The following is a 13,310-nucleotide window of genomic DNA, read 5'->3' as shown; positions in this document are numbered from 1 at the left end:
GAGTTATTGCCCTTGACTTATTAAAAATTTACGATTTTCAACTTGTGTCGCACATAACTCAAAAAGTATTTGATCTAGTGTCATGATGCATTACAGAAATGTTGCTCAGCATGACTGTGAAGTTGTGCACCTGGGGTTTATCTTGTGGATTTATTCTGTTTTGTCAGATATATTGCTCTAGACTTAGTGAAAACCGTTCCATTGTGTTGTGTTATTTGTTCCTCGAGTGCTTGAGTTAGAATCAACCAACTTTACAGGAATAATGATCAACATCACGGTGAAGCTATGCACCTGGGGTTTTGCATGTGGATTTTTTCAGTTTTGTTAGAGTTATTGCCCTTGACTTAGTATAAATTTGCAATTTTCAACTTGTTCATGCATAACTCAAAAAATACTGACCTGTAGGTCTGAAAGTTTACAAGAATGTTTGGTCAGCCAAGGGGGTTTGCTTGTGGATTTATTCAGTATTTGTAAAGTTCTTGCCCTTGACTTAGTTAAAGATTTTTAGTTTTCAACTTGTGGCACATGTAGCCCAAAAAATATTTGACCTAAAGTCATAAGAATTTAATTTGACAAAACAAGTGGGGGCACCCGTTTCTTATTGACATTTCTAGTTTTCTATGTAAGTCTATAAATTAAATGACTCTCTGGGCGTGCCATACATTAATACAAGGAGCATGAATAAAAATAATATGATATCAGTTTTGTGGAGGCCTATGTGTCAGAAGTCATGATTTATATCAATTAGGTCAATAAAACAATACTACATGACAAATATTTAAAGATATATTTATGAGACTGAAATATCAATATTTATGAGACTGAAATGTGTTTTTTCATACAAGATTATAACTAAGTAATCAGCCATAAAAAGCATGATTACCGTTTTTGTAGAGGCCAACTAGGCAATGCTACACATCATAAATATTTAAGCTCTAGACATTGTAGTTTCACAAAATAAAGACTTAAATGTGTTTCCTATAAAAATCTTTATTTACTAAATACAAGTGCCAGGGCAAATATTTACCCCAAGGGGCAAGATAAATACCAGTTTTGGAGTCACCAAAGTGATGAAATATCTAAGCTCTGGGCATAAGTTAAAAAGGGGCCAAACTCTAATAATATTAAGAGTGGTGTCAATTTTTAAATATATTGCTTTCAGGTTAATGCCCCTTGTTTTATAACTTTGCATTGTCATGATTATCAAGGGTTCTGTGTTTTCATAATTTTGAAAATCAAATAATAATTCAGTATGCAGATTTGACAAAAAAATCAAGTTGAAAAGAGACATAACTCCAAATATATAACTTTCAAAATAATGGCCCTTGTCTAGTAACTGGGCCTTTCTCAAGACAAATAAAATTTCAAGTTCCATGTTGATATGCTTTTATAGATTTGAAGTCTTTCTGGCAATTTTTAAAATAATTCAAATTAAAATGGGGCATACCTCTAAAAATATAGCTTTCAGAAAAAATGTTCTTGTCTTACACAATACACACGTACCTCAATAAGCATGCAATCCAAGCTTTATATTGATACCTTTTAAATTGTTAGAATAATAGGCTACATCAAAGCTTTTTGCATGACAACAGACAACAAAGTGATCAAAATAGCTCAACTTTTTCCTCAAAGTAGAAGTGCAGATGGCAAAAACTTTTGACTGTCCAGCAGGTCAGATATGAAATTCTGTACCAAAAAATGTTCTCTTTCAAAACCTCTCCCTATGTTGCATGTGACCTCTGCTCTGCTCTGTGGTGGCTTCTTTTAAATACAGTGTACATGTAAATATTTTGACGTAAACAACAAATAACAAAAGTATATTTTAGAAGTTTTTCACACTGTTTTAATAATTGATAAATTTACAAAATAAGCACAAATTTCCTATGTAGATGTTATTTATTAAATTGCTATCACACATCCATCATTGACCAGTCATTCTCATCATGATGCAGTGGCTGTCTTGGCTGAAATAGACAATCAGAAAAATAATTTTCCATCATTGTTTTTCAGAAGAAAATAAAACAAAACTTAAACTACATGTATACTGTTAATGTAACTTTGTCAGCCTAAATACTTGTTAAGATTGTTATAAATCATCTTAAATTATACTACTGCAGTGTTCCAATTCTGATCTTAAATTACGGGTAAATTCATAATTTTCTTTAACTTTCAGTAAGATATATTAACAAAAATGTTATTGACTTACTATTACTATGACCTGGGAGTATTGAAGACAAAGTGGTAATTTGAAATGTTGACTGTAAATTGTTATTTTTTCAATCTTAAATTAAGGGCCATACATTGAATTATTACATTGGAAGGCAGCCTTATGCAGTAGTTTCAACTCTTGTTTTTCATTATTAAAATCTATTTCAGCAATCACAGTCCTCCATTTATATATAATTTAGAAAATGTGAAAAAATAAACAACAGGGTGGGGCTCAGTTTCTTAGTATTGAAAATATTCCTGGAATGATAGTCCAGATTGACCATATAGTCATCTTAATATAAATTCTGGCATGAATTATTGTTGCCCTATGTTTATCTCATAGATATTAAACACTGACCAGTAATAAAAAAAACACTGACCAGTGATAAATTCAAATTGAATGAAAGCCATTCATGAACAAACATGCATGTCAACCAGACTCAACTTTTTTCTACTACATGCCTGACAACACAAAAGCATCATCTATCTACCATATATTTCTCAGATATTCTAAAAACTGTCACACAGTAATAAAGCAAATGTGATCAAAATACATGTACAATTTCTATACATTGTAAGCATAATGTATGTAAAATTCCACTACAAATAATGGCAAACTTTCTTCAAAATTCAAGAAGGTAAAATCACTCATTTTTGTATAACAAATCATTATCAGTCTATCATCAATTCTAAAGTGAAACGTTTGTACTTTACATAACACTGAACCTTCTTGATATGTTTTGTAATAAACAAATGAGTACATGTATGTACTCAATTAGTTATACAACAATGTCTGATTTTACATTACATCTATAAGGAAAACCATGCAGAAATGGCTTTATTTTAAAATTAAAGATTTAAAAACCCTGTATAACCAGAACTTAACTATGAGCTCAAGTTTTGTCTCAAATTTCTTTTTCTTTTCTGACATTTTAACAGGGAATCACACAATTTTCCGAGCACATTACTTTGACTGTTCCAATAATTACCCTCACAATTTTTTTCTCTAATCCAGAACATTTCTCTTTTGTATTCTTTTACATAGCAGACAAATACTAGTAAATCAAAACAATTGTAACTTTAGAAATTTAACCGCATCTTACGTATATACTTTGTAACATAAGGTCCAAATCCATGTTGGGAAATAACCTGGGGTGTACATGTTATATACACGTAAAAGAAAGTTAAATCTTGTAAAATTCTGTTAGAGATTTGTTTTTTAACACTGTTTATTACAGTTAATGTTAAGTAAGTACATTTGTTTTGAAATTCAAATTAAAAAGATCAATGTGTCTTGAATACATGATATAATTATCTCTTTCTGTAAAGATTTATTTATATGTTATAATGTAAAGATAATATTATCCAATGATACCCTTCTACTAATGGATATATAACAAAGCACGCCTATTTATTAACAAGCATTATCTGTTAAAAATGAGATTGCTTCATATATAAATATAACTGTTCCAGTCTGATCACCACATGATAAACCATGAATTCTTTAAGATTTATCATATAGAATCATTCTATAGAAAAGCTGCATTGGAAAACAGTCCCAAGTTAGAAACTTAGTAGATATTAAATCTAATATATTTGATATTTTTGGATAATAAAAGCTTATCACAATTAAGTATGTACATGTTTGCCTCAGAAGACAAAAGAAAATACAATAAAGAAAACGGAACCTTTAAAGAACGCCCAAAACGACAAAGTTGAAAATGTTGCAGGCTCGGTTTGATTGAACCTATTTATGGACAAACAATCAAACCTGTTTATGGACGGTACTCACTGTACTGGAAAGTGGAAATTACTGTCCATGGCCTCTAGCACTAGCTTTAGCAGAATTCATCATTTAACATGAACTTGTAAAATTTTGAATTTTGTAACAGGCGCAGATGTGTTCATATGGCAGTTAATATCATGGAATGTGACATATTAGTGCCATTCCATGTAGTGGAATATGCACCCCAAAGAAAAAATGTGTATGCCCTAAATGAGGAAACCACGGGAAAACTAAATATAATTAATGGAATTTTGAAAGGAGATCAGAGGTTATGAAGCCTGCATATCACAGATGTCATTAGACAAATTTAAAAAGCAGGCACCATATCCTAAGGGTGATTTATATACAGTATTCATGTAGGACTAGGAATACTGGAATAACCCAAGTTGGAAAAGATCAAATCTATAGAATTACAAGAGGGCCATGATGGCCCTAGATCGCTCACCTGAATTATCAAACTCATCCAAACAATTACCTAGACAAGCATTCTGACCAAGTCTCATGAAAGGTGAGTCAAAAATGTGACCACTACAGTGTTAACAAGGATTATCCATATTTGAGCAGTGCGACCTAGTTTTTTACCCAGGTGACACATATTCAAACTTGACCTAGAAATCATCAAAACAAACTTTCAGACCAATTTCCAGGATACTTGGATCAAAACAGTAGCAACTAGAGTGTTAACAAGATTTTTCTATTTTTAGCTCCGGTGACCTAGTTTCACATGCGATTTCGAACTCATCCAAGCAATTACCTAGACAAGCATTCTGACCAAGTTTGATGATAATGGAGTCGAAAATGTGACCACTAGAATGTTAACAAGGTTTTTCCATATTTGGGCGGTGTGACCTAGTTTTTCATCCAAGATGACCCATGTTCCATCTTGACTTAGAAATCATCAAAACAAACTTTCAGACCAATTAACAGAATATTTGGATCACAACAGTAGCCACTAGAGTGTTAACAAGATTTTTCTATTTTTAGCTCCTGTGACCTAGTTTTTCATCCGAGATGCCCCATGTTCGATTTATTCCCAGCAATGACCTAGACAAGTTTCCTGACCAAGTTTGATGACAATTGAGTCAAAATTGTGACCACTAGAGTGTTAACAAGGTTTTTCTATATTTAGCTCCTGTGACCTAGTTTTTCATCCGAGATGACCCATGTTCGAACTCATCCGAGTTATTACCTAGACAAGCATCTTGATCAAGTTTGATGATGATTGATGCAAAAATGTGACCGCTAAAGTGTTAACAAGGTTTTTCTATTTTTAGCTCCGGTGACCTACTTTTTCATCCGAGATGACCCATGTTCGAACTCATCCAAGCTATCAACTAGATAAGCATCCTGACCAAGTTTGATGATGATTGATGCAAAAATGTGACCGCTAGAGTGTTAACAAGGTTTTTCTATTTATAGCTCCGGTGACCTAGTTTTTCATCCGAGATGACCCATATTCGAACTCATCCGAGCTATTATCTAAACAAGCATCCTGACAAAGTTTGATGATGATTGGGTCAAAAATGTGACCACTAGAGTGGTCACAAGGTTTTTCTATTTTTAGCTCCTGTGACCTAGTTTTTCATCAGAGATGACCCATGTTCGAACTCATCCAAGCAATTGACTAGACAAGCATTCTGACCAAGTTTGATGATGATTGGTTCAAAAATGTGACCACTAAAGTGTGTACAAGGTTTTTCTATTTATAGCTCCTGTGACCTACTTTTTCATCCGAGATGACCCATGTTCGAACTCATCCGAGCTATCACCTAGACAAACATCCTGACCAAGTTTGATGAAGATTGGGTCAAAAATGTGACCTCTAGAGTGTTCACAAGGTTTTTCTATTTTTAGCTCTTGTGACCTAGTTTTTCATCTGAGATGACCCATGTTCGAACTCATCCGAGCTTTCAACTAGATAAGCATCCTGACCAAGTTTGATGATGATTGAGGCAAAAATGCGACCGCTAGAGTGTTCACAAGCAATTGTGGACGGCCGGACGGACGACGGACGACGGACATTCATCGATCCTAAAAGCTCACCCTGAGCAAGCTCAGGTGAGCTAAAAAATGCCACAAACATGTACACACAACAAAATAATAAATAGTGATAACAACACAACACTAATAAGATACGAGAATGCAATAGAGGGTATCATCCATGCATGTAATCCAAGCTGTATGCGAACTTGATTACCTAGACTCCGCCAAATACATCTTCTTTACCTATGTAGGTATATAAGTTTATCAATACTGCAATTTTCATTATTTGTTAAAAATGTTAACTCTAACTGAAAAAATAAATTTCACTAATAATTTGGATATTAAAATCTTATGAAACTTGCTAAAAATATCACTTGTTAGCCTGGCAGTTACTTGCTATTACCCATTAATTGAAAATTAAAAAAATTTAAAAGTCCATTTACATTTATTTGCTGTTTTAATTCTTTTATATTAAAAGTTGGCGTGTTTTTGTTTTTTTTTAATACTAGTATTACTTTAAAAAGGTATTTAATATAAGTAATTTCTGGTATACTGACCAACTGGCTTTCCGCCCTCAAATTTGGTTGCTTTAATTATAGTTGCATCTCCTCGTTTACTTGCTTCTTGCCTCAATTCTGGCTTCAGGGCACTTCGGACTGCTCTGGCACATACACTTGAGTAGCGAATGTAGCTGAAAATATCAAGTTACCACAACTTTTACAAGATTTGCAAAGTAGAAAATCTATATTGGCCCCAAAATGCATGAAATAAAAACGCAGGCACCAGTAGCATTTGATATGAAATACGTGTTAAACCATTATTTTATGATTATAACTGATGACATGCATTAATGCATTTTATGTTGTGGAATTTATGACAAGAAAAACTAGTCATTGTGTTGATGACTTAGTTTTTATACTGAAACATTCTCTTTAATATTCCTTAAAAACAAACAGATTTCTGTCAAGAATCATATGATTGTAACCTAGGATACCATTTCACTGGAAGAGTAACAATTACATACAGAATTTATTCTTATTTGTTTAAAAAGTAAGATAAAGGCTTATGCATAATTGCTTACAGATAGTACAATTACATGATTTATCAATCAACTGAATCACACAATATTTAGTGAGTGTAATTGAATGTCAGACGTTTCACTCCCAAGACATTTCACTATTGAGACGTTTCACTCCCAAGACGGTTCACACCTAGACGTTTCACTCCCATTTTGTCAATTGTATGGACGTTCCACTCCCATTTTTTACATGTTTTTTATTAAGAAAGTTAACAAATTTATTTTAATTATGAAGAGGAAATTCAATGTTTCAACATGTTGATTTTGAGAGTCTTGTTGAGAAGAATTTATGAATTTGAAGAATGATTATGAAAGTATAATTTTTCTGAAATATAACAGAATGTGTAAATAATTATAATCTATACAGTATAGTATCAGCTCATTTAAAATGAGCAAAGTTTTAAAGCCCACACAATATAAAGCATTGTCAAGTTGTGTTGGATATATATCGGTTCTAGCAGGTTAATTGATCTACTAGAATGCAATGTACAATATACTCATATTCTTTCCGAAAGCAATACTGTTTTAAGACTATAAAGAGATCAAAGATCTTTCTAATCAAGTAAACATAAATAAATAAAACTTGAACAATTATGATATACAAACTTAAAAGTCCTGAGTTTTCAGTCATTGACAAAAAGTGAAATCCCCTTATTCATTTACATTTTTTAGTGAAATTAAGGTCTATTGTAGCTGGGACAGATTGTAGTATAGCATAAGTATCAGAATAATTTTGGTATAAAATGGGAGTGAAATGTCTTCAAGACGTTTCACTCCCATTTGGGAGTGAAACGTCTTGGTGTGAACTGTCTTGGTGTGAACCGTCTCAATAGTGAAACGTCTGTCTACCAGTGTAATTAGACTCAGTTGTCATACCATTCTCACCCTTGGCATTTACCAGTTCCTGCCCTGATGTAAAGAAGATTAATGGTTGCCTAATTTGTTTGAAACTAGATTCTTTTTATCTATCTTCCATTAATATCAAACCCCTCGCGGGGACGTAGACCTGTTGCTGTTGCAATACGAAACCTTACCCCACCCACAATTCTACAACAGGTAAATTTAAGTTTAGTCATTCATGCATTCATTCTGCAGTAAAACATTTGCATTTGATGCACCTCATACCAAAGAAGATAAAGTAACATACTTCAAACCCGCCTGTCTCCAAAATGACGACATGTTTCTTTGTTTTACAACGGATTAATCTTCAAATTCTAACCGGTGACAAGGTCGTGGTTTCCCGGTGAAACAGTAAGAACGCACTATCGTGATTTTGTGTATATAGGTTTCAAAGTACTAAATACCTATCCATTGACATATGTGATATTTCAAAAGATAATATTTCAAATTCCCAAAAGACAAACAAAATATGAAAGGCTTTGTCAGCATTGTCTTTCAAGCAAATGGAATATTTATGTATTCACTGAACTAGCTCCAGTTTTCATTATTTCCTATACAATACAGTTAAACCTGTGCTAAAAGACCACCTTCGAATAAAGATCATCCGGTAAACAAAGGCAACTCTTCAACAACCATTCACTGATTAAATAGAACATAATAACCTCCAAATAAAAACCATTTGTATATAAAGGTCATGTTTGGTCTCTCCTTTGGGTGGCCTTTGTTCACAAGTTTGACAGTGCATTGTTTACTACATTTTGTTACACTTGTGATGAATTTAAACATATTAAAGTATCATGCAAATAAATAAAGCTTTTCTAATGTATTAATACATAAACCATGAAAGACAAACATGAGGACAATTTACCTTAACTAATTATCTATCTTCATGTATTAATTCACAGGGAAATCTGTCATTATTTTATTAAATCTTTATATATATAATATAAGACAAAAGTGACAGAATCCCCTGTGTATTAATTCATAAGAATTAGATTTACATACATTTACAAATCATTGCTTTTAGATTTGTACATTATCTTTACTTTAAGCTGGGTCGTTTACCTTTAGACATATATCATCATGATACTTAAAGCTGCACGCCTACCTACGAAAATATTTCAAGAAAATATCACACTATATTTGATTATTTTACCTCTGTTTTGGTAAATTACTTAGTCTACAGTTATGTTGCATGTCATGTAGCTTGTTTTCAGTCAGAGTATTTTGAATAATGTATAAATATTTTTTTGATAAAGACTTTACGTCCCTATTTCAGTGGTAACCCAAGACGTTATCAGAGTCATGATGTGGTGCGAATGGAGGCTGGAGTGCGGTCAAGGTCAAAGGTCATTGATGGTCCATTGGAGTCCATTGAAACTGAAGGCCAAAGACAACTCAAATCTATGCTCCAGAAACAATTGGACACAAAAGTGACTTTACAACAGTAAGTGATACAAAATTCTACTTTTCCAGCTTCCAGCTAGTATAAAAATTTTAATTATTACAATATTCATGGGAATAATTTTGGTTATTGGTGTACATTGTATTTTACTTTTTAAAAACAAATTTTATGTTCAATGAAAGTAAAAGTAATACATACATGTATTTATATAAGCTTGACAGTTGAACAAATTTAGTGTGACGGAATATTAACAAGGTAGCATAAAAATATGGTAACCTCAATCTGAAACTTATTTATTTGATTCTTGTGATTTTTTTTAACAAAAACACAGTTAGGTCTTTAATGTCTTGTGTGATCCTGGTCTAAGAATACATTGTAATACTTAAACAGAATACTTGTCCCAATATATGTATCAAAATGCCTGCACTGTAAATCTGTTGTATCATCAGAGTTTTACAGCAACTTAAAGTTTTTTGTGCCCCCACTCTCGAAACAAAAAAGTATGTTTACTGGAACAAAGAAGTGAGTTTACACTGACAAGGAAGTAAGAAGATAAAATTTATATTCATTGAACAAATTTTGTCATCTAACAGACAATTGGGACAAAAGCGAGAGTTTTCAAAAGGAGCAGATTATTTAGCTTCACCAGACGAATTGTCAGGGACAAGAAACCTTAGTGACTTCATTGCAGTTGGAGAAGTGGATAAATATATTGAAGAAATGAAAAATCTCGGACTGACCCACGAAGAAATTTTGTACAAATTACAAATGGAGAATGATGGAAGTTTGGTAATAAGCTAATTATTTCTTATCTTAGTTAAAACTCTTTATCATCTTGGACATATTTGCATGTATTTTATGCAGTCTCTTAGTATGATTTTGTAAAAATATTAACAAAGGATGGAGGTTTTCCATTTCCAACCTACCTTTAATTATGAAAATTGTCCTAAAGTTGAACATTACATCACAGCTTTAAGTATAATTAAAGTTATTGGTTAGTAAAAGTACACTAAACCTCCTTTCCTTTTGTGCAAGAATTAATATCGCATATTTTTACACACAAAAAAGAAGAAAAAAAGAAGAAAAAATAATAATAATGAAAAGTAAAGCTGCGGGCCCTGGTTTCTGTCCAGAAGAAACCATGGTATAGAAATCTTAAACTTTTCTTTTATAGCCTAAAAGATATATTACATTATAAAGATTTCATTCCTAAACTGTCTGATAATTATATAAATTTCAATATTTTCAGTAAACTATTATAAGTCATTTTAGATATAGAATATTTTATGAGATATAATTTAATTATTCATAAAAAATAACAAATGAAAAAAAAGATTAAACTTGTTACTGTAAAATCATTATTATATGTGGGGCACGAATTTTCATGGTTTTCGTGGGTTGGTCAATCCACGAATTTAAGATCCGACGAAATTTTATCCCAACAAATACTTCTTGCCATGTCTCTATTCTATATATTAGATAATATTACAAACATGCATTGGCGCTTTTCCGCCGATTTTTGTGTAATGAATGCCCAGAGGTAAGGATTAAATTTATTGATACGTAAAGATATGGACATGCAGTAAATAAAAAGCGCGGCGATTATGTGTAAGATTACTTTGCATTAGGTAATTTATTTATTTTTTTTACAAGAAATTGAAAATCAACGAATTTAAGAACCCAGGAAAATGCCCGATTTGATTAAACCATGAAATTTCATGCCCACGAATATAAGTGAATTCGCAGTAATTAAATAGACTTGCTTTAGAAGTTTATTCAAATGAAAATTAGTATGAATTATCTTTATTTATTTTCTCTTTTGTTTTAGCTAAAGAAAGGTAGATTGAGTAACCCTGACTTTACTGCAGCAAAGTTGGCAGAGATTAATGACAAGATAGCTCAGAAAAAACAAAATCTCTCAAAACCTGATAGCTTTTCAAATGTGAAGCCACTATCCAGGTAAACTGTTTTTATAATGTTTGAAAAAGAGCTCATGCACTGCTTTATAGATTTCATTATTTATAAGTAGAATTGAGGGATCCTGCGGTGGGTTTACACAGCTTTCTGCTTTTACTCCTAAATTGGATTTGTGCCTCAGCTCCCTCCATCTATTAAGCTAATGCCATATGAATTTTATAGTGTCGATCTGCTTAAAAACCCAATCATAAAAAGAAAATTTAAAAAAAGCATAAATTAATGTCCTTCCTTATGCCAGTACACAAAAAATTGTTTAACTTGATTTGATCTTAGACGATAATGGCTTGTAGATTTTATTTTGGATGACCATGGTTTGTAAATTTTATCTTGGACAACCATGGCTTGTAGATTTTATCTTGGACAACCATGGCTTGTAGGTTTTATCTTGGACAACCATTGCTTGTAGATTGTTTTTTCAAAGAATGACTTCAGAATCCTATTTTTCAGTGTTTCATTTCTCAAAATTTTTCTTAGCAACATTTTATCAATAAATTCTTTCAATGATTCTTTCATGGTAAAAATTGTAAGATTTAAGACTGATATTTATGTCACAACTTTTTTTTACCAAAGTATTGAAAATTCAAGATTAAACTTAGTGTGGATTGTCTTCATAATACATAAGTCAATTTCATTGTGCCTACAAATACATCTTTAATTTCTTATTTACAGACATGAAATGGACCTTGAAAATGCAATAGCTACAGCAAGTTCTCAAAATAAATTCCTCCACAAAACTCTTATAAAGGAAAAAGAAACTAGTCCAAATGATCCCTTGAATTGTATACCAGAAATTCTTGAAAAGTTTTCCAGTAATGCCCATCTTGATACCAAAAAACACAGAAAGATGGACAAGAAAAGTTACAAAAAAGAATGTACGCTAGAATGCTGCAATCCAACATTTATTTCAAATTGTCAAGAATGTAGCAGACGCAAACTTGATAATTCACAAACTGAAAGTGAGGCTTGCTCGTCATGTGACACATCATGTGATCAATGTCAGATGACATGTGACCATGAAATAAAAATTCAAATTTGTGAAGAAAAACCAGCAGACTATGTATCAAAGTGTGAAGAAAAAAGTACTGAAAATAAACCGAAACTAGAGAAGAAAATTCATCAAAAGTCAACCTCCTTTACAGTAAAATCTAAGAAAAATACAGGAATTTGTAAGCTAAATTTGCCAGACAATTCAAGTGTGCTAGATAATCAACATGCAGAAGAAAAAAGAGAAATAGAAAATGTTGAAGCCATTCCTGAGAGTGCAATCAGACAATATAAACTGACTGCTGAGGAAGTGAAAAAGTTACCAAGATTTGAAACATACTCCCCAGGAGAACCTAGTCATGTAAGTTGTTTTTAAAGGTCTTTTCCCAAAAATAATGTAATTTCTGGTTGTTACTGAATGTTTAGTGCTTAAAGGATATAAAAAAACTGGATGTTTTGCTTTCTAGTAATCACAAGTGGTAATATGTTTTAACAGACACTTACATGTATAATAAAAGACAGCCTTGTGTTTAGAGTGCCTACCTCGTTACCTAGGGCTCATAAATTAGAGCCCTGATGGATCACATCCATGTTACTAATACTGGTTCAGTGGTTTTTTCACTAAATTGGGAAGAGGCTTTTGGGAAGAATTATCACTAAAATTGCTAATTCAGGAAGTTAAAAAGCTGTTGTAAGTACAGATTTTTTGGGAAACTGCATGATTTAAAAGAAAAGATGAAAAAACAGCTGTTGGTCCAAGAAGGGGACATGTATGACATGTATGAACTAAATGACTATAAAATGATGAAAGACCTCATAAAAATGAAAATAAGCATGTGTATTAGTAATTGCTTTTTTATCAATTCATTAATTACATACAATTATATAAGATCTGATGATTGCTTTAATTTATACAGGTGCTATTTGTTAAGAATTTACCCCCAAAATCACAGAACAAATTTTGGCATCCTTTTTTACAGTTCAGATGA

General features: G+C 32.1%; 1 protein-coding gene and 1 long non-coding RNA gene across 2 annotated transcripts in view; one reads left to right on the top strand and one right to left on the bottom strand.

Annotated features, from left to right (window-relative positions):
* The window catches only part of LOC132751384 (RNA-binding protein 41-like), a 21,810-nt gene extending 8,500 nt beyond the window's left edge, over window positions 1–13,310 (top strand). The window contains exons 2-6 of the mRNA XM_060741546.1: window positions 9,235–9,402; window positions 9,954–10,149; window positions 11,189–11,319; window positions 12,007–12,682; window positions 13,239–13,310. Of these exons, the coding sequence (XP_060597529.1) occupies window positions 9,235–9,402; window positions 9,954–10,149; window positions 11,189–11,319; window positions 12,007–12,682; window positions 13,239–13,310 (1,243 nt within the window). The remainder of the gene's footprint in view (window positions 1–9,234; window positions 9,403–9,953; window positions 10,150–11,188; window positions 11,320–12,006; window positions 12,683–13,238) is intronic.
* LOC132751381 (uncharacterized) lies at window positions 1,821–6,674 on the bottom strand. The gene is made up of 2 exons (XR_009628675.1): window positions 6,535–6,674; window positions 1,821–1,964 (listed from the first exon to the last, which is right to left on the bottom strand). It is a non-coding gene; the product is annotated as an uncharacterized LOC132751381 (long non-coding RNA).

Source organism: Ruditapes philippinarum, unplaced genomic scaffold (genome assembly GCF_026571515.1).
Source record: "Ruditapes philippinarum isolate M1 unplaced genomic scaffold, ASM2657151v2 ctg5112_1_1_1_1, whole genome shotgun sequence".
NCBI lineage: Eukaryota > Metazoa > Mollusca > Bivalvia > Venerida > Veneridae > Ruditapes > Ruditapes philippinarum.
Note: the sequence above shows the minus strand (reverse complement) of the source record. Positions and strands in the feature narration are given on the sequence as shown.